General features: G+C 37.3%; 1 protein-coding gene across 1 annotated transcript in view; it reads right to left on the reverse strand.

The window, feature by feature from the left end:
- Window positions 1-23980, reverse strand: part of clstn2b (calsyntenin 2b) — a 265401-nt gene that overhangs the window by 78017 nt on the left and 163404 nt on the right. Inside the window, exons 4-6 of the mRNA XM_046863463.1 lie at window positions 16423-16631; window positions 13388-13537; window positions 840-1025 (exon numbers count right to left, since the gene is read on the reverse strand). Coding sequence (XP_046719419.1) covers window positions 840-1025; window positions 13388-13537; window positions 16423-16631 — 545 coding nt within the window. The remainder of the gene's footprint in view (window positions 1-839; window positions 1026-13387; window positions 13538-16422; window positions 16632-23980) is intronic.

Here is a 23980-nt window from a genome sequence, read left to right on the forward strand (position 1 = left end):
GGGAAAGCATTTAACGGTTCAAAATGCCTTTGTCAGATCGCATCAGTGGCTAACAATCAGCAACCTAGTAGTGCAGTTCTGCTTTACCGGGACAACTGAGCCGAATATACACGGTTACACTAGGTTTTAAATGTTTACAACACTTACAACGTGTTTAACACTTGTTTGTTGAAACATATTAAGTGCAATACTGTACTATTGGTGGATACTAAAGGAAAAGGAAGGAAAAAAATCCTTGAAATACAATAAGCAACTATAAGCCAAGTACTAATAATAAACCATACTTTGCATTTCAGTGATCTGGTACGATATCATTATTGGAAAGGTATGTTATCAATGCAAACATGGAAGTCTTACTGGCTGGGCGAAAGCTTTTGCGACTCATCTTGTATTCCTTCTCCATCAGGTTCCTCAACAACTCACTTGGTTTGTCGTTCATTGGGGAATTTGACTTCAGCCTAAAATGCCATTTTTTCGATTGATGTTTCTCAAGGCCTCCGATATTTACTGTTTTGGCCCTCTCAAATTTTACAGACTATTCCAGTCTGCCATTCAGATATGAATTGTTGTGAACAAAAATTCAGCCATGTCTGCCGCACGCTGGTTTATTTTGACTCGCCTGAAGAAAAAGTCTTTCTACCATGAACATGTCTCAATTTTCTGTGCCAAATCATCATCCTCTTCAAAAGAAAAAAAAAAAAAGAGAAATTCCAGACTGTCCAAGACAGACAGCACCATTGTAAAACTGTGTTTAATATCAGGGTAAAAGTTGCATGAAATCCATGTTAGTTTTCTTTCTCCATCGTTAATATTTATGCAAAACAACCCAATAAACTTACCACAAAGCTTCTGCAGAGATTTCTCCGAATAGGTCTCTCTGTCACAGCCTTTGCCGATATGCCCTGTCTGTAGCTCGACAGTGGTCCTGACCGAAGACACCGTGCCCTCACATGTCTCCAGGTGCATCTTGGGAAACAGTGGTTTACTACCCATACCTGGCTCATAGTCCACACGTTTACTCCAGCCTAGCAGGGGGGAAAATAAATAAAGTAAGAGAAACTAGAAAAAGAGAAGAGTAGCGTTTGTGTTTTTTTTTTTTTTTACATTAAAAAAAACACAAGGATTGACTCTGACCTTTGTATGTGGGTGAAATGCTGTTTTAAAGATATGGGACATCAGAGTTTTGACATTCAGGCATGAAAATCTCTCAGATACTAAACATAAGACCTACACTCATGGAGCTGTGAATGTGAATTTTATTAAATACAAGATGTATTCTGAAATCTGTGCTAACACAAATGAAAAGGAATATAATATATTTGTTGAATTATAAATGTTTGGTATTAAACATACAACTGACTGTATCTGAGCATGTTCTTAATCGTATTCAATAATGATTATAAGCCATATAATTCACTAGAAAAAGAAACTTTTAAGCATATTACGACCACAACACGTAAAATACTTGATATTACATTTTTTGTTAAACCGGTAAGATACTTAATCTTGACTTTTTATTCTCAAAGACATTAGAAATGAACATTACATGTTTCTGTGCCATCACACAAACACATCTTATGTCTCCTGACTGACCTTCAGCTTCAATAATATGGAACATTTCATTTATTAAGCACACTGCACACGTAGCTGGCTAATGGCAGCAATATTTAATACTAATCTAAATGCTAATGTTAGCCACAAAGTGATCACTCAGTAAAAAGCCTTCAGTGCACCTGTTTCAGAATATTTAGATATTGTATAACCAGTGTGTACAGTACACCAGTATTGCACATGTTGTGTACTTGTTTTTTGCTATCCTGAATCTCCTGCTTTGTTTTTGTCTGTCAGTGTGTACATGTAATGTAGACTTGTTCGCTTACATAAGGACACCTGTACTGTAACCATGGGTTCATCCTGGATGGCAAAAAGAGACATTTACACATTTAAATTGTTTTATTTCTATATATTAGATCATCCATTAAATTAGCCATTAACACTAATGCGATGGTATATCAAATGTTCCTACCAAAATAGTTTATACAGATACATTTATTTTAAATGCAAATATGTAATATTACACGAGTATTCATCAGTGATTAATTTTATCTGGTTACATTCTTTGACCAAAATTCCTTATAGAAAACCAGCACAATTCTGAGGTCAAAGGAGACTTTTCATGATTTTTCTTGTAAGACTTTAACGTTCCAAAATGTATTATCCCTGGAAAATCTATTCCATGACAATCTATTGTTTTGCCTACATTGAAAAACTATTCATGGCAAACATTCCATGTATTATTTAAAATACAATACTTTACATACAACGTTGTCAACAACATAAGCAAAACTTTTTTATTACACAATTACTGCCGTGTGAACATTTGATACCGTCGCAGTCCTACTCACCAGTGTGTGTCATTAGAACCACTGCGTGCGGTGTTCACAGACAATTTAATGGGTGATGTGCTAGAATTTTAAATATGCATGCATTACCTCAAGTTCATGTTGCCTATTTAAATGGCAGGTGCGCTACAAACCCATTTTGAGTTTTCCTGTCAGCAACAACATTTGCTGTTAGGGTTGCTCACTCTCACTCAGTCTGAATAGTTAAGGAGATTGTGTGTTTGTGTGTGTATGTGTGATGAATATAAAATGCATTTATCACACCACATTAGGAGACTGTGCACTGCTGAGAGCTTCATGGTTACATTTTATTACCTGTTTGTTTCTTTTTTACTTCAGGTTATAAAAGTTCTTAAAAGTTCTTATCAATGAATCTTTCGGCTTCTCCCATCAGGGGTCGCCACAGCGGATCATCCGCATGTTTGATTTGGCACATGTTTTTACGCTGGATGCCCTTCCTAACGCAACACTCCCCATTTATCCAGGCTTGGGACCGGCACTAAGAGTGGCTGGGGTTAGTTCCCTGACCGGGGATCGAACCCCGGCCGCAGCGGTGAGAGCGCCGCATCCTAACCACTAGACCACCAGGGGACCTTTAAACTTTCTTTCGGCTTCTCCCATTAGGGGTCGCCACAGCGGATCATCCGCATGTTTGATTTGGCACATGTTTTTACGCTGGATGCCCTTCCTAACGCAACCCTCCCCATTTATCCGGGCTTGGGACCGGCACTAAGAGTGCACTGGCTTGTGCAACCCTAATGGCTGGGGTTGGTTCCCTGACCGGGAATCATCCTAACCACTAGACCACCAGGGATAAGTATATGAAAATGCTCGGGACATATATGTCCGTCAATATAGGAATGCTGGATAACCCTGAAACAATTCCTTCAGCATGTGGATCTTCCATCAAAGTCTATTTACAGTATAAAGTACTATATAAAGTATATTTAAAAACATTCTTGCAAGAAAAAATACCATCCTACATCTACCTTTCCTTCAAAACTTCTTGCTAAGCTGGGGGAGAGCAAGCATTCAGTTTGAACTGCACAACTATTGTAAAACAATAATTACAAACAACAGTACTTAATTAAAGACTGCTTGAAAGGTGATCACAGTATTTATAAGCCTGCTGAGGTTAAAATTGCACACTTATAATTATTTACAGGAACCATCAGTATAGACTTCCTAAAGTGTTACACCTTAAAATAAAGCATGCGAGAAGATGCTTTTTGTAGTGCTTGGGTGTGCAGTCTGTCTACAGGCCAAGGTGATAATGGCTGCCCAGTGAAGGAAATCACAATGGATCCACCACCTAGTCTTACGCTTATAGCATGGATGTTCGATAAAAATCTTACAAAAAATGAAATCATATGGTTTTTAGGGGGAAAAAACTCACTCTACTAGGATAAAGTCCAGATTGAGGTGCATCCTTCTTTATTTAGAAAAGTACAAAATAGTATATAGGACTTTATAGAGATGCCCTCCACATTGTTGTGGTCTGCTTAAATTGTGGCTATTAACAAATTTTAGATATATTTTTGGATGTAATGGTTTGCACTCTGGACTCTTAATCCAGTAATCAGAGTTCAAATCTTCGAATCTTTTTTACTAAAAGGTTATAAGTTCAAGTTCTAGCACCTGGGCCATTTGTGCTTTAACTGTTCAATTGTATAAATAAGGTAATTGAAAGTCTCTGTGGATAATGCTGTTTGCAAAATGGAAACTTTGGAGTGATGATGTACTCCTGAATAACAAATAGAGAGGTTTGCAGAATGTCAAGAACACAACTTTTATAGAGTTCTTGCATTTAGAAGAACCTCCTGGACTGTTTTAGTGTAAATTTCCACAGACACAGACCAATTGTTTAGTCTTCAAATCTGGTCTACCTTTAACAGCAAATCTGCATAATAAAGAAGCTGCCTGCATACTCCGACTAGACAAATCAGTAATGTGATCCAAGGTCTTGCTGGCCATTGTGGAGCCATGTTAGACTGTGTGGCCTAGTTGCTAAATTCTGAAATTAATAAGTGGCAGTGCAAAAGATAAAGAATGGTCTATAAATGGCGAGGCCAGTCCCAGTGGACTGTCTGGCTGTGCCAGAGAAAGCAACAACTTTCAGTGTGTTGAATTTGCTCACACCTCCTGGTCAAACCACTACTACAGTAGGTATGGGTTATCATCTTGAAGTGCAGACTGCAACACATTTGGACAATTATGCCGACTTCACCTCTGACAGCTGACTTGTGCACCTGCCAAATCGACAGACTAGATTCTGTTCAAGGTAAAGAGAACTGGTCAAGTTTGTGCCAAAAATATTGCCATTGTGTGTCACATATGATGCAATATTGTATTTTTTTTCTTTAGGGAGTTATCGGTATGGCTGCACTCAGCACTTTAACAAGGTACACATCTGGGCATAGTCCTTCATCATGGTGTATCAAGGGAGACCCGTTATACTCCAGTTGCAATGCCTCAAGTTTTGCCAGCCATGAAGCTGACAGAATATTGCAAAAAAATATGTAGGAGAAAAACTCAGAGGCAGGAGTCAACACTGCAGGAGAAAATCATCAGTAATGCTGTTCACTGTTATGTGAATAGAGCAGCAGATTCCGCAAATCGACAGCATATAGTGGCTAAAGGGATATGATAGTGATGCTTAGACACAAACTCGGTTAGCCAGCTGTGCACGGCCTCGGAGAAAGAAAACAGTGGAAGGATGCTATCTGTACATATGGTAGGCCGAACACTTGTACCTCCAACAATAATCACAAGAACCTAAATGGATAGTTACACATTGAACTAGTAGTTAGATGTACGAAGTAAGAAAAAAAATAAATGGATGTTTCAATCTCTATGTCTGTCTTCTGTCGTTCCCGTATCTAAAGGCATTAATCTGTGTTTGAAGTCTGAAGTTCTAGCTCTTTAAAATCTAAATTGCAAGGGGAGTGTACAGGTACCAATTGAGTTTTGTGCCAATCGCAGAAAAAAAAACGAATATAAAAAGTCAGTAATGCAGTCATTTATTCATTTTTTATAGTAACAGCTTTATTCTGGTCTGGCGTGAGGTGGGAACATGCAGATGGATTCAGTAATGCACAATTGCTACCTAATCACTTTCATGAAATAGCAGAATGAGTCAGAGGTAAATTGAATATACCAATCATATGTGAAGTAAATTTTCATTTTAAATACTCTGTTATTACAAAGCGTGGCCTTTTTGTACCTGATGATCTCATGGAGTCAGCATTAAGGGTGGGCAAACATGTCTCACACTGCCTCACCTACAGCCCCAAGAGGTGTGAGCCTCGTGTTGTACTACTTACACTTATGACTGGTGGTAGAGCTGGAAGTGGTCACATTGTCACGTTTACTGACTGTACTCTTGAGGTGGGCCTGATCTCCGGTCGAGACAGCCTAGGAGATTAAAAGCCTGGTGCCAAGAGAACAATCTCTTCCTCAATGTCAGCAAGACAAAAAAGCTGGTTGTTGACTAGTGCACAAAGCAGGACAGAGGTCACCAGTGGGACCTCAGTAGAGAAAGTGGACAGTTTTTGGTACCTTGTTGTTAAAAAAAATGCAGTCATGCAGCACCTGACATGGTCCTGTCACTTTAACATCCTGGTAAAGAAGTCCTGTCAGTATCTATTCCACCTCAGATGCCTAAGAGACTTTAAACTGCCTCTGGAAGGTGCTCGTTCAGAGCCTCCTGACAGGAAACATCACAGGTACCAAGCAGTACAGGCGTGCTCTCCAGAGCCTGGTGGGATCAGTTAACCACACCATCTGCACAGAGTTCCCTGACCTGCAGTCTATCTATAGCAAATGACACTGGACCAAGACCAGGAAGATAATGAAGGACCTCAGCTAGCCTTACTGTTCTCTCTGTTGTGGTCAAGAAAACGCTTCTGCTCCCTGAAGGCACAAAGCGAACGAGAGGGAGTTTGTTCCCGCAGGCAGTTTGGGCCCACAATACCAATGAACTAGAGCCTGGATTCATACTGAAGCATAACAATCACTACCTCAACCTGCTTTTTTCACTCACACACACATAATTTCAAAATTGCACACCTTGCACAGCTGCACACTATGAGGTTAAGCCAAAAGAAGTTTCCCTGTCCATGACTCCCTAGATGTCAATACTGCTACCTAGGAATATACTTCAAATTCTATTTGACTGCAACTCTTTAAAAATGTATTATATAAATCCTGTTATTCCTCTATTGTATTTATTTTCTTTAATTCTTTTAAATTTTATTTTTTATTACATTTTTCTTTTACAGACCAGTCTTTAAAAAGCTCTATTGTGTCGTATTGTGTATGGTTTTATATGCAACAAGTAAAAATTGTCATATAATTTGCAGTAAAACCAAATTATACATTGTGATCATAAGTAAGTCAAGTTTTCAGGTAATTCCACTGCAATTTCCCAAATCTGTGACATTATTATATTGTCTCCATTGTGTCCAAACCTCCCAACGATAAGTCTAATACTTGAGTGTGTATTCAAGTTAAGAGGCTTTTATTGTCATTTCTACTATACACAGTGGTACACAGTACACAGTAAAAATGACGTTTCTCCAGAACCCTGGTGCTACACTAAACAACAACAAACAAAACAACATAGAGCTACAACACAAGTTACATAACGTGCATCGAGTGCACTATAGAAAGCATCAGCTTTCTATAGTGATTTTATCTTCATCACTAATCCTGCAACCTTATTTGTCACATTAGTTGCCATGCAAAACTAATACACTTAAACGTATAGAGGGCACACACACACATGCAGACACACAAAAAATCATTAGGGTGAAAGGATTAGCACTTCATGTGTGCTGACAAGCAACCGTCACTCTGATTCATTATCAAGAACACAAATACAAACACATACATACACAGTCATACAAAGCTTTTGTAACATACCCTTCTAATGTATTTGTTTGTGTATTTGTGTGTTTATTATTTATATGCATTCACAAAAGTGTTGTCTGTTAGGCTTTGTAAAGTGAAAGTACGCATGCAAGCTTCTGTGTTTGTTTGTTGTATGTATGTATTGTAATGGTATATAATTATGCTAGTGCTAGTAACTTTATACAAGAGCAGTATAGTATATCATTATGCTAGTGCTAGTAACTCTCATAAAAGAGCAGTACGGTATATAATTATGCTAGTGCTAGTAACTCTCATAAAAGAGCAGTACGGTATATAATTATGCTAGTCCTAGTAACTCTCATAAAAGAGCAGTACGGTATATCATTATGCTAGTGCTAGTAACTCTCATAAAAGAGCAGTATGGTATATCATTATGCTAGTGCTAGTAACTTCATAAAAGAGCAGTACGGTATATAATTATGCTAGTGCTAGTAACTCTCATAAAAGAGCAGTATGGTATATCATTATGCTAGTGCTAGTAACTCTCATAAAAGAGCAGTATGGTATATCATTATGCTAGTGCTAGTAACTCTCATAAAAGAGCAGTACGGTATATAATTATGCTAGTGCTAGTAACTCTCATAAAAGAGCAGTATGGTATATCATTATGCTAGTGCTAGTAACTCTCATAAAAGAGCAGTATGGTATATCATTATGCTAGTGCTAGTAACTCTCATAAAAGAGCAGTATGGTATATCATTATGCTAGTGCTAGTAACTCTCATAAAAGAGCAGTATGGTATATCATTATGCTAGTGCTAGTAACTCTCATAAAAGAGCAGTAATCATTCAACAGGGATTAAAATGAAGCTGCTCAATTAATTTCAGGCACACACTCATTATTCTTGCTCGTATGCTTGATAGAAAACTAGCACAGAAAAGCAACAAGATTTCACAGCCCCAGAAGACATTTGCTGTTCTTCCATCTTCTGCCATTGCTTTATCTTAGTCAGGTGTTCAGGGTTTACAATAGATATGGAGCCTGTAAAGGAAGGAAGGAAAAATCCCAATCATGGCATGGTGCAATGCAATCATAGAATCATTCGTACAGTCATTCACAACTAAAGATAACCTAAAGAACAGCTAGAGAACCTAAAGGAAACTACCTATTTCCTTTGGGAAATGTTTAAACTAGCTAGCTTGGGTCTTTTATCCCGACAACACAGAGCGAAAACGATAAATCTGTCAGGAATATCTAGAGTTCCCACAGATGTTTTGGGATTTTTTGGGGGGAATCTAAAATCATAAAAAGCAGAATCCTAGCTTTGTGAAAATCTGTCCCTAACTGTGGATGAGGTGAAGATTTTTTGGTGTGTACCAAGCAACAATCACAAACCAGTGAGGAAAATAATGTTGTGTAAGCCTTATTTTAAAATGAGCACGAAGAGCGTGCCCACTCATAGCGCATGTTGGTTCACAACGCTAAAATCTGCTTCTGTGTTTACAGTGTTTAGTCATGTAGCCTTTGTTTATGTTATGTCTCCTCACCTGTCCTGTTACTGATTAGCGTGTTCGTGTGTCGTCTTGTTTAACGCTATTCTCCATTTCTGTAACTTGTCTACTTTAACTGGGATTACTGAGTCTTTTCTTAATGCTTCACGTTTCACAGGTTCTTAATCTTCTTGTTTTGCCTGTTGCCTGTATCACCTGGATTACATTTGACTCTGCCTGCTGATCTGAATTTGTTTGCCTTTATATTAAATAAACGTTCTTATCCTGTACTTTCATCCACTTTCCACCTCCGCTACTGTGCATTCAGTGCAATATGTGCAGCCTAATTGTTTCCTATTAGCTCACAAGACCTTGGGTCAGTAATTCATAAGTAAAACTCAACAAAAAAAAGTCAGTGTAATTAGGAAATCAGTGCTATTAGAAGCAAATATATCCCACCTCCTGTGTCCTTTTCCCATACATTGAATTACATTTTTTTTATTGACTAAATTGATTTGTTCAGACTGCTGTTTTAGCTGAAAAAGCAAAAAAAGGGTAATTTTTTAGGTATCCTACTTTTTCCTAGAAAGAGGTTTTAAAAAGTAAACAATGCAATTAAACAATAGATCATTGCAGCTCCGATGTTAGCCTTCACGGCTAAATGACGTTTTATGAGCTGACAATCCTTCAAAGTTCTACAAGAACATGATTGTTCATGATGGTACATATTGTCTATGTGGCATATTTAATTGTCCAAAACCAAATAGGGAAGTATTCAGTTAGGAAAAACTATATTCATATACACACGTTTCAAATATTATTATACTATTTATACACTGCATAGACAAAAGTATTGGGACACCGGATATTTCAAGCAGTCTTCCTCAAACTGTTACACATGTTGTTGGATGTGGTAGAATTATATTGTTCATCACTTGAACTTTATTAAACCCAAACCTGTTCCACCATCACTATGCACCTGTGTACAAAGCCAGCTCTATGAAGCTATCCTTTACAAGGGTTGGGGTGGAAGATCTTGAGTGGCCTGCTAAGGAGCTCTGACCTCATCCCTATCGAACACCTTTGGGATGAAATAGAACGCTGACTGCACCCAAGGCCTCCTCACCTACATCAGAACCTGACATTACTAACACCCTTGTGGCTGAATAAACACAAATGACTACAAAATCCAAAATCTAGTGGAACATCTTCAGGAATGACTGAAGGTCATCTTTGCGTTCACATAGACACATAATGACCTGCTCTGCATCAAAACCCTTCACCACAGGGGAATCGCTGCTGTAGCTGTGTGAAAGCATGCAAAGTGTGTTCATTTGTGTGCACATATGTGTGTCAATGACACTGTGCGTGTGTTTGTGTGTGTGTGTCTGTGTGTATAGTCGAGAAGCTCATTCGAATCCCTGCTGAATTATTTACTTCTGGTTATGAAACCCAGCAGGAAACTGTTTACTCTCTACACACATATTCATTCTTCACCCCCTCCTTTTCCTCAATCCCTAATATAAAAAGTCTTTTCACACTTTCGTCTAATTTACTAGGTCGGTTCAAGGTGAACAAGAAAACTTTTTTTTTTTCTTCTTCATGGTTTATTTTAGAAATAATTAACAGGAAGTGAGCTTCAAAGGCTAAATAAATCTTACATTATGGAAGCGTTCAGTGAGAAGACATTCTGAAATCCATTCGAATTATGGACACGGCTGACCCACGACTTAGATGCCAGGGAAGAAAATTCCTACTTCCCACATTCCGAAAGTGATATTTCTTGTATATATAATCATGGTCCCTGTTGGGTTGAATATACAGAAAATAAATGCCCTGAAAAATTTTTGTAGCAGTACTTAAAACTATGTGGTGGCTGATTTGTCTCTGAGGGAGCTTCTTCTTCTTATTTCTCACCTAGATTACTGTAACACACTTATTTCTGGCCTACTCTATCTCACATTTGCAATATTTTCAATATTATATAGTAAAATAACTAACTTTCCCTATTTACCCTTCACTGGCAACCTGCTGCATCCCATATTGTATACAGGATTCACCTGTTTACATTAAAGCCACCTCAAAGGCTTGATTCCTCCTCCCTATCTGAGCTTCTTACTGCTCATATTTCGACTTAATAACTTGATCTAACTTGCTTGAACTAGTTATTGTTCATAGATTATAAATATTGGCAGTCTCATTCTATTATGGCACCCAAGCTATGGCACTTACTTTTCCTCTGGCACTACCAGCTCTATCTATGAATTTAAATCTCAGTTCAAAACCATATTACTAGTTATAACGTGTATTTGTTCCATGGGCTGCTTGTGTTTCCATGCTTATATTGCTAATGCTTTCTAAGCTGTCCATATGGGTTCTTTGTTATTGCTATTACTTTGGATTGCTTGCACAATTTGATAGAACTGCTCCATTCAACCGCACTAGAGTTTGTTCAGGCTTGGGCAAATGTCCATGTTCATATGATTGACTGTCATATATTGCTCTATACTGTGAAAAGATTGGGAAAATCATTGTTCAAATCAATTATTATTATTATGATTATATCATCCAAGATTGATCACTGTTTTACTCTTGTGTAAATTTAGTTTGATCTTAATAAAAAATGTTGGCGTACCCCATCTGTTTTTTTGATTATTCTTATTGTAGCTGATTGCAGGTAGATGAAGGTAGACATCAAGAGCTCCAAGAGTTGATTTGAATAAAAAACACTGAGAGCCTTATAAACAGGTAAAATGGACAAAAACAACAGGCCATTGTTACAAGGTGTCAATAATGAAATAATCCAGTAGTATTAGAAATTAGACAAAAAGAGACAAAACAGCAAAGTTTGAATTTGTTTGCATGAGGTTTGTTGCCATATCAGCTTCAGCGGCATTTCATTTATAGTACAGATGTTAAGATAAGATACCTTTATTTATTAATACCTTTATCCGTCCCACAGTGGGGAAATTTCTAAATAGTATGTTAATCAGATAGTTAACTACTATGTAAAAGTTTACTTGTGACAAGAATGTTAATCTTTTTTTCTGGTGTCCAATTTACAAAACATGTCTTTTAGACTACGTCCTGATAAATCACTTTCACAAATAAAAAAAAATGGGGAAGTTCGAAAAAAGAAAATAGTTTTACAGCCAGTGATTAAGTCTGGCGTTTCTATAGCGGCATTGAAACGCAATCAGGAAGGCAAGACATCCTGACTAATAAAAAACAACCCTGAGTCTCTTAACAATGAATAAAATGAACAAGTAATGTGTATAAGTTGGAAATTCAGTTGACTTAAAAGTCCAGAATACAAAGCTGGAGATAGCTGTGAAACTGCCACATGACACCATGACAGCTGTACAGTATAAAAACTATTGATATTTAAATTCCAAGCCCTATTTGAGATTCATACTTCATGTTGCAATGCACAAATCCAAATTTCATCATGTCAAACCCAGCAAAATTCGTGTAAAGACGTAAAGGTGGTTATGTGGAATATGGGTTGCCAGATTAGTTTAATTCAATTTTGTGCAATTTTCCAAATTACTATAAACGATATATATAATTAATCGAGAACACCATTTTTTTTATACCCATAAGCACATGGTTATTTGTTGAAGTTATGAACTTGTGTATTTGTGGAATACAGTCTGGCAACCTTAGTAGATAGGAACACTTTAAATCAGCGGGAAATGGAGAGAAACCTCGACGAGAAAGGTCCATCCTTTAAAAGAAAATGCTAAGTACACATGTAGCTACAGAAAGAAAAAAGAAAAAAACAGAAAAAGAAAAAGGGAGACATGATCTGTTTATTTTCCCCCAAAATAAGATATTAGACTACTTTTTTTGACTCTTTATTTCTAGATATTTATTTATTTATAATACTAGATATAGCTCTATGCTTCTTCTGCACTACACTTCTTCTGAGGTTTACAGAGACTGATGTCATCCACTGCAATACTTTGGGAAAAGATAATGTATTTTACAAGCTGTATAACATATTCTGTAATAATGACTGTTCACTCCGTGTGTGTGTGTGTGTGTGTGTGTGTGTGTGTGTATGTGTGTGTAGCAGCTGATCTTTTGTAACAGTAATGATGTAAAAAAAAAAAAAGAAAGAAATGAATTGAATTGAAAAAAGCCAGTGAGTTATTTTAAAGACAAAAGTTTCATCTGCATTTGTAGATATTTCCAATGCAAGCATGTGCGTTCGCACACACATACACACACACACACATGCACAGACACACACACACACACACACACACACACACACACGCACAGCTAAACAACAACACTCAAACGAGTTTTGCATCTGTGTTGGTGTCTCCTTTAAAAATAGAAGAAAGTTCACATACAAAGTAAAAAAAAAAAAAAAAAAAAGGGAGAAAGCTGAAGACAAAATAACGCTGAAAGAGCAAAACAGAGTCCGAGATAATTACCAGCTGCTGCTAAAATGAGAAATGACAGGGTGGTATTCTGAACCAAGGGTGTATGTAGGAGCAGGTGTATAATCCATCGAAGTGTGCCTGCTTTTCAGACAGTGTCAGACAGTCTGAATCATATTTTCCACACACACACACACACACGCACACACGCGTGTTAATTGGCATCTCATACCTTGCCAGCCGGGTTTGCAGATGGGTTTGACATGAATGTGTACAGTCGCACTTCGTGTCGCTCTCTTCTGCCCACAGTCAAAAGCTGTCACACTGATCTCATAGTGGGGTTGAGTGTCGAAGCTCAAGCTCTCCGTGTTCCTAATGTTGCCTACACACACACAAACACACATCAGGCCTCAGGCATTTGCATTGATTTTACAATGTTATGATCAATTTCAATGTAATATAATAATGCTCATAATAGCTCTAAATAATCATCAAGAATGTTAAACTATAATCAAAACAATTAACATTGTGTTACACAAGTATTCACCTTCTGAACTTTCCTACATTTTGTAGTATTTAAACCCAGAATTAAATTGATTTAAATGGGATTATAGCACTAAATAGCATTAAATATGGGAATTTTTTCCCCGGCTAAACCCCTTTTTACTTTTTTAAATGGATTTTTTAACACCTACTCCAGAAGTTGTACTGTGCAGATTTATTGCCTGAAGTCCTTTTCAGGTGAAACGTGGAAAAGTTCAATAGTTCAAGAAGGGGGAATAATTACACACACACACACTGTATATTATATAATATATGCTGTTCACATGTCAAGTTTTATTAAACTATTCAGGTTTCACCGTCAGGTCCTGACAAAGAGAAACAAATTAACATCAGAGTTTTAAATGCTGCTAAGTTTAGCGGATATGCTGTAAGTAAAACAACACCCACTGGAGCGTCTTATCAGAACACATCAGACTTGTGGAAAACATCACTGTGCTTTGCAGTACAGTGATCTTTGCCTCCATCTCATCTGTTATTTTCAGAAATCAACACTGATATTATTTCTTAAATAACATAAGGGCTTATTTCTATGCCAAAATAAAATTCCCAGGTTATATTTAAACAGAAAATCCATTGAATTGAGTCACAACGGGATTTTTTCTTTATTTTGACCAAGACATGAATTTGAACTCAAATTGAATTTGAATTAGATTTTTCAATTGAGATAACTAAAAAAACCCAGACTTTTTTCCTTTCCTTTGGTGATCCAACAGATCCTTTAAAAAATTATTCATGCCCAATTCAACTCTTCAATAATAACTGACATCCTCAGAGGACATCCTCTGCCCCAATCTAAAACTTCAGTATTTGTATGTTCAACTTGGTTCAATTTGACAAGAAAGTCTCTGGGTTACATATTTAACCCTCGTTCCCTGAGGGAACGAGACACTGCGTCGGAACACTTTGGGAACGCAAAGCGTTCCAACGCAGCTTCGAGTTCTTGAAAGGGAACATATTTAATAACTGTTACCATTATTTATTAGGGATACCACAGGAAAATGGTCCAAAATTGTTTTGTGTTTTAGACAAGAGACAAAAGGACCAAATACTTTGACCTTCCCAACCTCACAAATGCGTACTGTACATTCAAGTTGAAAAAGTAGAAATGCTGTTTTCTAGTCTTTTCTTAAACTATTGGTTCCCAAAGCCTTGTCATAAAGATATGGGTAAATAGGGACAAATCTTATACACTATATGGACAAAGGTATTGGGACATCTGACCTTTCCTGCCATATGTGTTTTTTTCTCCAAACTGTTACCACAAAGCTGGAGGTACACAATTGTATAGAATGTTTTCGGATGCGGTATAATGAAATTTTGCGTTCACTCGAACTTGGAAACCCAAACCTGTTCCAGTGTGGCAATGTCCTTTGTGTCCCATAAAGAGATCTACATGAAGATATGGTTTGTACTGGAAGATCTTGAGTAGCCTGCTATAGAGCTCTGATCTCCTACTGAACACCTTTGGGATCATTTGAAACGCTGACTGCACCCCAGGTCTCCTCACCTCACCTACATCAGTTCCTGACCAACACCCTAGTGGCTGATGGTCACAAGCACACTGCAAAATCTAGTGCATCATCTACCCAGATGAGCGAGGGGAACTGGAAGAGCAAACTGGGACTAAATGTGAACTACTATGCTCAAAAAACACATACCATACTTGTGCAAAATTATATATAACTATAACAAAATTAGTGAATAAAATGATGGTAAAATGATTGTAAAAGAATTTCATGAGATCTGGGATTAACACCCAAGAATCTTTTTGTATTTAATAAAAATATTATGACTAAAATTATAACTTTTACTTTATTAGTAGTGTTAACTCTAAAGTATTCATGTGATGTTCAGCCATGTCCTTGAATAAGCAATTAAATTACATACAAAACAAGCACTTATAGAAGCATGTAGAAATAATATACACTACGCAGAAAAAAGTATTGGGACGCCTGACTTTTGCAGCCATATGTAGCTTTTCCTCAAACTGTACCACAAAGTTGAAGGCACACAATTATATAGGATGCGGACTTGTACTAGGAGGTCTGAACCTGTTCCAGCATGACAATGCTTCTGTACACAAAGTGAGCTTCATGGTTTAAACAGGTATGAGTGGAAGATATTGAGTGACCTGCTCTAGAGCTCAGACATCAACCTTACTGAAAACCTTTGGGATCAATTGAAATGCTGACTGCACCACAGGCCTCCTCATCTTACCTACATCAGTACCTGAGGTTACTAATGTCCTTGTGTCTAAATGAGCATTAGCAGAAGATAGGAAATTATAAGAGCAAACGATCCCAGAAAAGTGGAAGTTACTTTACGAGTATAAAATTGGGATTTTGTGTGGAATGGGATATAAAAAAAACATTTGGGTCTTATAGTGAGGTGTAAACAAACGTTTGTCCATATAGTGTATTTATGAAGTCATACATACAACATGGCATTTTTACAAAAGCACTCATGGAGGTTCCACTGACTTTGTCGGGAAGCTGCTGTCTGGTGTCTGTGTGTGTGTTTTGCCTGACTCTGTGGGGTGTCGAGGTGCACGTGACAAAGACAGCATGTATATGCTATGCCTTGCTCCAGGGGTGCTGCTGTGTGTGTGTGTGTGGGGGTGTGTGTGTGTGAAGGTGAGATTGTGTGCTCTGCCTGACTCTGCGGGAGTGTCGGAGTGTGTGAATGTGAGCCTGCGTGCCTAACCGTTGCGGTCGATAGCGAACGGCGCGTTCTCTGTGACGATCTGGTAGTTGCAGATCTGGCTGTATTGAGGAGAACAGTCTCGGTCTGTGGCGTCGACCTGCAGGATGCTGTCACACACTCTGCCCTCCTGCACAGAGCCTGAATACACAGCACTGCTGAACACAGGGGAGAACTCATTCACATCACCAACCTGCACGTGTACCACTGCCCTGAGGGAGAAAGGGAGAGAAATAAAAAAAAAATTGTAAAGCGAACAGAAGGAAAAAATTATTATTATTATTTTTTTTACAAATAGGTATATGTTTTAGTAGGCTGAATCAAAGAATCATTGCTGTGGTCCATAGCATGGGTCAAAGCAAAGGCAGGCAAACATCAAACACAGTCAATACTTGATCAACAGCAAAACCTCATGAAATACAGAAGTTAAAGCTTGGATTTATTCAGGACAAAAATCACAGTACGATGGTGCAATGAAAAAATAGAAAGTGCAGGTAAAGAAAAAATAGTGCAAAACCTGAAGCACATATTACGCTGTAGTTAGTGTTGCTGGAGTCCCTGTTTGCAGTCTGCATGCAAGTCCTATTGCCTTTAACCATTACATGACAATAAACATACATAATAATCTTAGTTTCTCCCTCAATCTCCCTGTTGAGCTAAACATACTCCTGAGATCCCAGTGACCCTGACACCTTCTGCACTCCGTTCTTGATTGATCCATCCTAATGCCCTACTTCTAGTTGGAATTTAAATCGAATCAATTGAAACCCCCTCACTCCACTGACTCCACATGGACAGCCTAGAGATATACGAGACTACCACTTAGTATCCATCGAGATGACTTTGCACTGCATCTAATACAGTACAAAGGGACCAGGACTACATTCAAACCACACATTTGCACCTTTCCATCAGTGAACAGCTGATAATGTTGACAAAACGTAGACTTTGTGATGAAACTCTAAATAGAATATCTGGTGTTATGCAGATGAGGACGGGTTTGAGTCTGGTTCCTTGAAAGGTTTCTTCTTTTTATTATCTCAGAGAGTTTTCTCTAATACTGTCTATGGATAGTAGTAGGGATAAACTTAGAGATAAATGTATTCATTAAAATGTATATTGTAGTACTTACTTAAACATTTAAAAGCATTATTTGTGCATTTATAATTTAGAAAACTCCTATTGAAGTAAAGATATGATGTGATATTTAACAGTTTGAGTTGTTTTTGAATCTCGTCTTCACACGTCACTGATGTGCTATCAAATTTGTGCACCTGTTTCAGGTTCAGACATTTGTTTGCACATGTATACTCTGCTCTTTCTTTGTTGCATTCTTGCCTTACTCTTCTTGTGTCCTGACTATATTCAAAGTGTAAATGTATTTCCTGTATTGCACATACCGTAATTTCCGGACTATTAAGCGCACCCAAATATAAGCCGCATTTGACAAAGATTTTTATTTTGAACATAAATAAGCCGCACCTGTCTAAAAGCCTCTATAATGTCTACACTGAAACTAATGAACTTTACACAGGCTTTAACGAAAGACAGTGTCTGTTATACAGCTTGTATCTAAACAGTAGCCTACCAAGAATGTCAATGTTCACTGTCTTCCTCCTTCCTTTCACAACAATTTCTCTCAGGAGTTTATCTTTTGGCATCGTCGTGCGTTTAAAAATCACCATTGGTGAAGCTTTTCTCCCGATGCCGTGCAGCTCAGAACACGGGTGAAGTGCGTGTTTTCATGCCCGGTTGTTTTCAGCGTGACGAATGATTCGCATTTGTCAGTTGACAGTCCGAGTAAGCGGCAGGTCAAACGTCAGAGGAACCTCATCCATATTTATGATGTGGTGTGGTCCGATTTAGTGGGAGCGCATCTGATTTAATATAAAGAATTTAATTGGTTCACCTGAACCCGTTCCACAATTTAATTGGTCTAATGCTACGGGGCTCAGTTGTTTGGCTTGAAGTTTGTGAAACTGGGAAAAACCCAGGAAAAATCCATAAATTAGCCGCTTCGCTGTTTAAGCCGCAGAGTTCAAAGAGTGGGAAAAAGTAGCGGCTTATAGTCCGGAAAATACGATAAATGCTATTTTTATGTAACTAGTACGCTACACATGTACAAAACATTTTCCACTCAAACCCATGTAAACCATAACTTCATAGAGCTCGATTTGCAGGGGTATTGCCATGCTGGAACAGGTTTTGGTCTCCTAGTTCAGTTGGATGGAAAGTTTAGGGCATTCAGAGACATAATTTACAACAGTGTGCCTCCAACTTTGTGGTAATAGTTTGGAAAAAGAATCACATACCTGTGTAAGAACCATTTATAGTTTGCTCACTGGATGCCAGATGTTCCTAATAAACAACCCAGATAATTTCTTTGCATGTATTATGTGTAATATCTAATATTTACCTTCTTTATATATATATATATATATATATATATATATATATATATATATATATATATATATATATATATATATATATATATATATATATATATATATATATATATATATATATTTATTTATTTATTTTCTTTTATAAGCTGTCTAATTGGGAATTCAGAATTTTTGAACTCTAACTCTAGGCACAAAGGTGAGGTTTTAAACCCTTTCCTTGGCACAAAGTATAAACTGTGTGTTTGGCGGTGAAAGGGTTTTCTCATATAGCTTATGTTTGTTTGCAGGAAAGTATCTTAAGCCGTCAGAGATGCTGTGTGCACGTTTTTTTTCTCTCCTTTTTATTATGTACTGCTGGTGCATCTCTCTTTAAAGCTAGAAAAATAATAATTGCTTCATGAATTTACACAAAAAATCCCACCCAAAAAAACATACCAGGTAGCATGCATTGTTGTGGATAATACCAAGCATATCTGGCAGTGCTGATAATAAAAAAAACTGGTGCACAGAAGGACCAAAGAACAGCCACAGCTTAATGTAATAACATCCAGCCAGGCTGCCATGCTGGAAAAAACTAGTGTAAAGTGGCAGCCGCTGGAAGTATAATACGAAATTGCGTACTCACACATGTCAAATACTGGGACAGCAGGGCATTCAAAATTTCAAACATACATAGATTAGCCATGCTGGGTTTAATCAAAAAGAGTCATACTGGCTTCCAAATAAGTCAAAATACATAAGCATAGTGGCTCTGTATAAAGAATATAAAGAGATACTTTAAAGAGTAAGTAGATCTAGTACTAATTATTACTAGTATTCATACTAGTACTTAGTGGTGGAAGTAATGAAGTACAAATACTTAGTTACTATACTTAGGTAGATTTTTCTGGTATCAGTACTTTATTATTATAATTTTTTTGTTATTAGACTTGAATTTGTAAAGATGTTGCTTTAATTAAAAACAACTAGTTTGAGATTAATATCCCCTTGTTCTTTTTAACAGAACTCGAATCCCCCATTCCAACCCCCACTGTTAAAAAAAAAAAAAAAAAAAAAAAAAACGCTAATTGCTACTTTTTACTTTTTAGTAGATTTTTAGACCGGTAATTGTACTTGTACTTCAGTAGAATATCTACTTGAGTAGAATATTTAATTACTATTTACACCTCTGCTTATATCACAGAGATCTCTCATGTCTGTTACCTTCTGGTTCTCCTTTGTAGTTATGCTGCCATAGCTAGTCTTGCTGAAGTCCTTACTTGCACTCTAATCATACTGCACATTATCATTCACTATTGTGCAACAATGAGGATCTCTTATAATACATGCTTTTCTCTTTCCCTGTACTCATTCTCTCTGTCGAGTCAAACATGGTCCTGAGCTTCCAGTGATCCTGCCCATTTCTTCTTTCCGGACCTGCCTGATTCATCCTGATGCTTTACCTCTGGATGGAGTTCTTTTCGATTGAAGATCACTCACTGGCTTCTGCTGAGGATGGTTGCACTTGACCAACCTTAAGATCCATGAGGTTACTGTGGAAGGTTAAACTCAAGAACCATGAAGATGGACTTGGATTGTAATTAATACAAACAGTCTGCTTTAGTGGCTGAGGACTATGGTCTTACACTCGAGCCTCCATCAGTGAGCAGTTGATAATGATGGAACTATAATGAATGGATGTTCAGTGTCACCCAGATGAGGATGGGTTTCCTTTTGAGTCAAGGTTTCCTCATGTCATTTCCTTGTTATATATATTCCTTGATACAGTCACTACTGTCTCACTCATCAGGGATATAGAGATTAATTTATACATCTAAAATGTATATTTGTTATCCATTTGTTTCTGTAAAGCTGCTTTGGAACAATGTCTATTGTTAAAAGTGCAATACAAACAACATTTTACAAACAACATAGTTCAAACCTAAATATATGCTTCTTTAGCAACATTTTAAATGCGATTTGAGTGCAAATTGCACCACAGGTGTGTAAAAAACCTTAGTTAAACAACTGAATGAACCATGAAGAGCACTGACATTGGAAACTCCTTTCAAAAAAGTGAAAAACAGGTTCTCAGAGAAGGCTTTAATAAAGCATTATTAATTATTATACATGCACTTTTGATCAGTAACAACACACTTGGGGAAGTGGTAGCTTAGTGGTTAATGCTCTGGGTTACTGATACGAAGGTTGGGAGTTCAAGCCGTAGTATCGCCAAAGCTGCCACTCTTTGGGCCCTTGAGCAAGGCCCTTAATCCTCTGTACTCTAGTGGTGCTGTAACATGGCTGACCCTGTCCTTTGACCCCAGCTTCCTAACATCATTGGGATATGTGCATCTTTCTTTAAATTTTTTTCAACAGACTTCATTTATTGCTACTAATGTATTAGTAATAAATTTATTAACATGAACATTTGATTCAGCTGATTTCTGACCATGCCTTCACAAGAAGCTTATTTAACCAGACGCTTTCTAGAGCCTCACTGTAATATCACTTTGCTGCACTGTACCAGAAAGCAATCAATAAAACAATCTTTCTGTAACTTAAGTGTTATTGAAGGTGAATGGAAGGTTGTGAGTTTAAATCCCAGAGCTGCCACTATTGGGACTTGGGCAAGGAAAGAGAAAACTCTTAACCCTGAACTGTTCAGCTTTTTGTTTTTTTGGACAGAAATGTCCAACAGTCAAGGGAACATATTGTGAGAGAGATAGAAAGAGAGATAAGTCGTATAAGACAGGTTTATAGAGCGTAATCCATCCTGTAGCACTGCACTGCTGATATTTATATTTTCTGCTTTTAAAGGCTGTAATTCTGTAATCAATCCCTTTTAGTTTTATTTATTCTTCCATAAAACTTTCATAGGCCATATAGAAGCCGACACACACTCAGCATGGAGACTGACATTTACTCATTCGTTCACCAAGACGGAGATCTCAATTTTATTAGGACTGTTTAAAAAGTAATAGCAGCAGCAACATGGTGGTAAGCAGGTTGCTTTTACACCTCACTGCTCCAAGGTCATTGGTTCAATTGTGAGCTCAGTGGGCATTCCGTGAGGATTTTCAAATGTTCTCACCATGTTTGTGCAGGTTCTAGCCGGTTCTCAGGTCCCTGAGAATTCCAAAAACATGAATTCAAATGGTAAAATGTATATGTTATATTTATGTAACTCGCAAGAACCTATAACTGCCACATGTCTGACAATGAGGACTGTAAATAAATATAGTATGTTTAAAATATAAGGTCAGAATATGGATCAGATTTAAAAAAGTTATCCTATTATAGACCAAAATATGAACCAACATATCCACCAATCTTCATTTTCAAACCCTAAAACTACAGTGTCCGGACTTTAATTAAAAGTGGAAAAGAAATCTAGAAGAATAACAATCAGAAATGTATTATATGACTGTCTATTCTACACCTAATCTAAGCAAATATTATGTATACGTTTGCCCAAGACTAGTATATGTCCTATGTTACAAGAGAAACTGTATTTCTTGTTTCATCTCTCTTGCCAGTTCCAGATGTTGCCTCATCATCCTTTTTGCATCTCCATATAACTCCTTGCAAACAAGTTGCCTAAGACTTATTTAATGCACTTGCTACATAAAGTGTAAAAATAAAAAAGTGTACTGGAGCACAGACCTCCAAATTATTTTATTGGGAACGAGTGCTGCCCTCACAGCTGCACTTTGTACGTTTTTTGTAATAATTTGATAATCTTTATTTATTTTCTCACCAAGGCTAATTTAATATCATTTTGACAACATAATACAGCTGGTCAAGTTAGCTAGCTAACAAAAAGTCAACTTTGCCCAGTCCAGCATGTTTTATTGGTCTGATTAGACTCCATTTTTTGACAATAAAAAAATGTGCAGTTGCCTTTTACTTTCAGGGGAGGTGGTAGCCTAATGGCTTGAGGCACTGAATCTTGGATCTGGAGCTGGTGGGTGTTGGCCATACTAGCCTGCCACACTTAGGCACTTGAGCAAGGCCCTTAAACCCCCATGGGTGCTCAGTTGTGAGAATTTGGACGGTCCCAAACCTGGCTGCAAAAGGAGGAGGGTGAGTGTCAGGCTAGCAACCCGACCCTATAACCAAACTGCTACAGAAATGGCAATTAGCCATTAGGCGCCTGCCGCCCAATGCGCCTCATGGTGCAGGAGGACTGGGAAAAAAATTACTTTTAACATCTTAAAAAACTATTAGTATTGTTAGTACATATTTTACTATACATTTTTTTTATAACTATCTGAGATGACATTTATATTGATACTGTTAATCGGTGCTTCAATTGATACCCAGAATATTTTATTTTCTAAAACTATCAAGCTTGGAAGCTTAGCAAAGGTTCCAAATACCTATTTGAAATATTTGAGATTGCTTTGGAGTATTCTGGCGGAACTTGCTTAATAATAAAACTGAAAAGTTTGAGATATTTTCACATAATAAATGAAAGCTAGTTTAATAAAGGTTCAGTAGCTAATCATTTGGAAATACAGGATGTTATGTAACTTATAGAGATGTTATGGCTGGGCATACTAATATTGCATATTACTGATTCAAACATTAATTTATTAGGTTCTCCGTTTCTTAAGGATCATTGTGACAGGTTTACAATTTTGTTCAGGGACACTTTAAAGCTCGATCATCTGGCTTAGCCATGTTTAAATGTAGGAATGGAAAGTATTGATGTTTGCATCTGTATCTGCCAATAGTGATGTAGAACTATTGATCATACCTACTTTACTCAAAACATTCCACACACACACACACACACACACACACACACAAAACCTATTTTAATTTGAACAAATCTCCAATATTCAGCTTTGAAGCTCACAAACATATTGATCTAATACAAACGAACAAACGACCTGCATTCTTTTCTCTGTAACCTCAGTCTTCAATGCGTGTGTGCGCATGTCTGTCTCAAACATAAATGGCCTATAGGGGCAAGCCCTTTCTCTTTTTCAAGATAAAAACACCAAGAAGCTGTTTTGGGGGATAAAAGCTGAAGAGAAACTTATGTGCAAAGTTTTTTTAGACTAAGTTTGCATTTGTTTGTTCAACAAAATGTTAACCAAGTTTATTCGTATTCAGTAATATGCTATAATTTATAATAAATGGTTAAAAAGACCATTTAGGAATGT

This window comes from Silurus meridionalis, chromosome 12, assembly GCF_014805685.1.
Source record: "Silurus meridionalis isolate SWU-2019-XX chromosome 12, ASM1480568v1, whole genome shotgun sequence".
Classification (NCBI taxonomy): Eukaryota; Metazoa; Chordata; class Actinopteri; order Siluriformes; family Siluridae; genus Silurus; species Silurus meridionalis.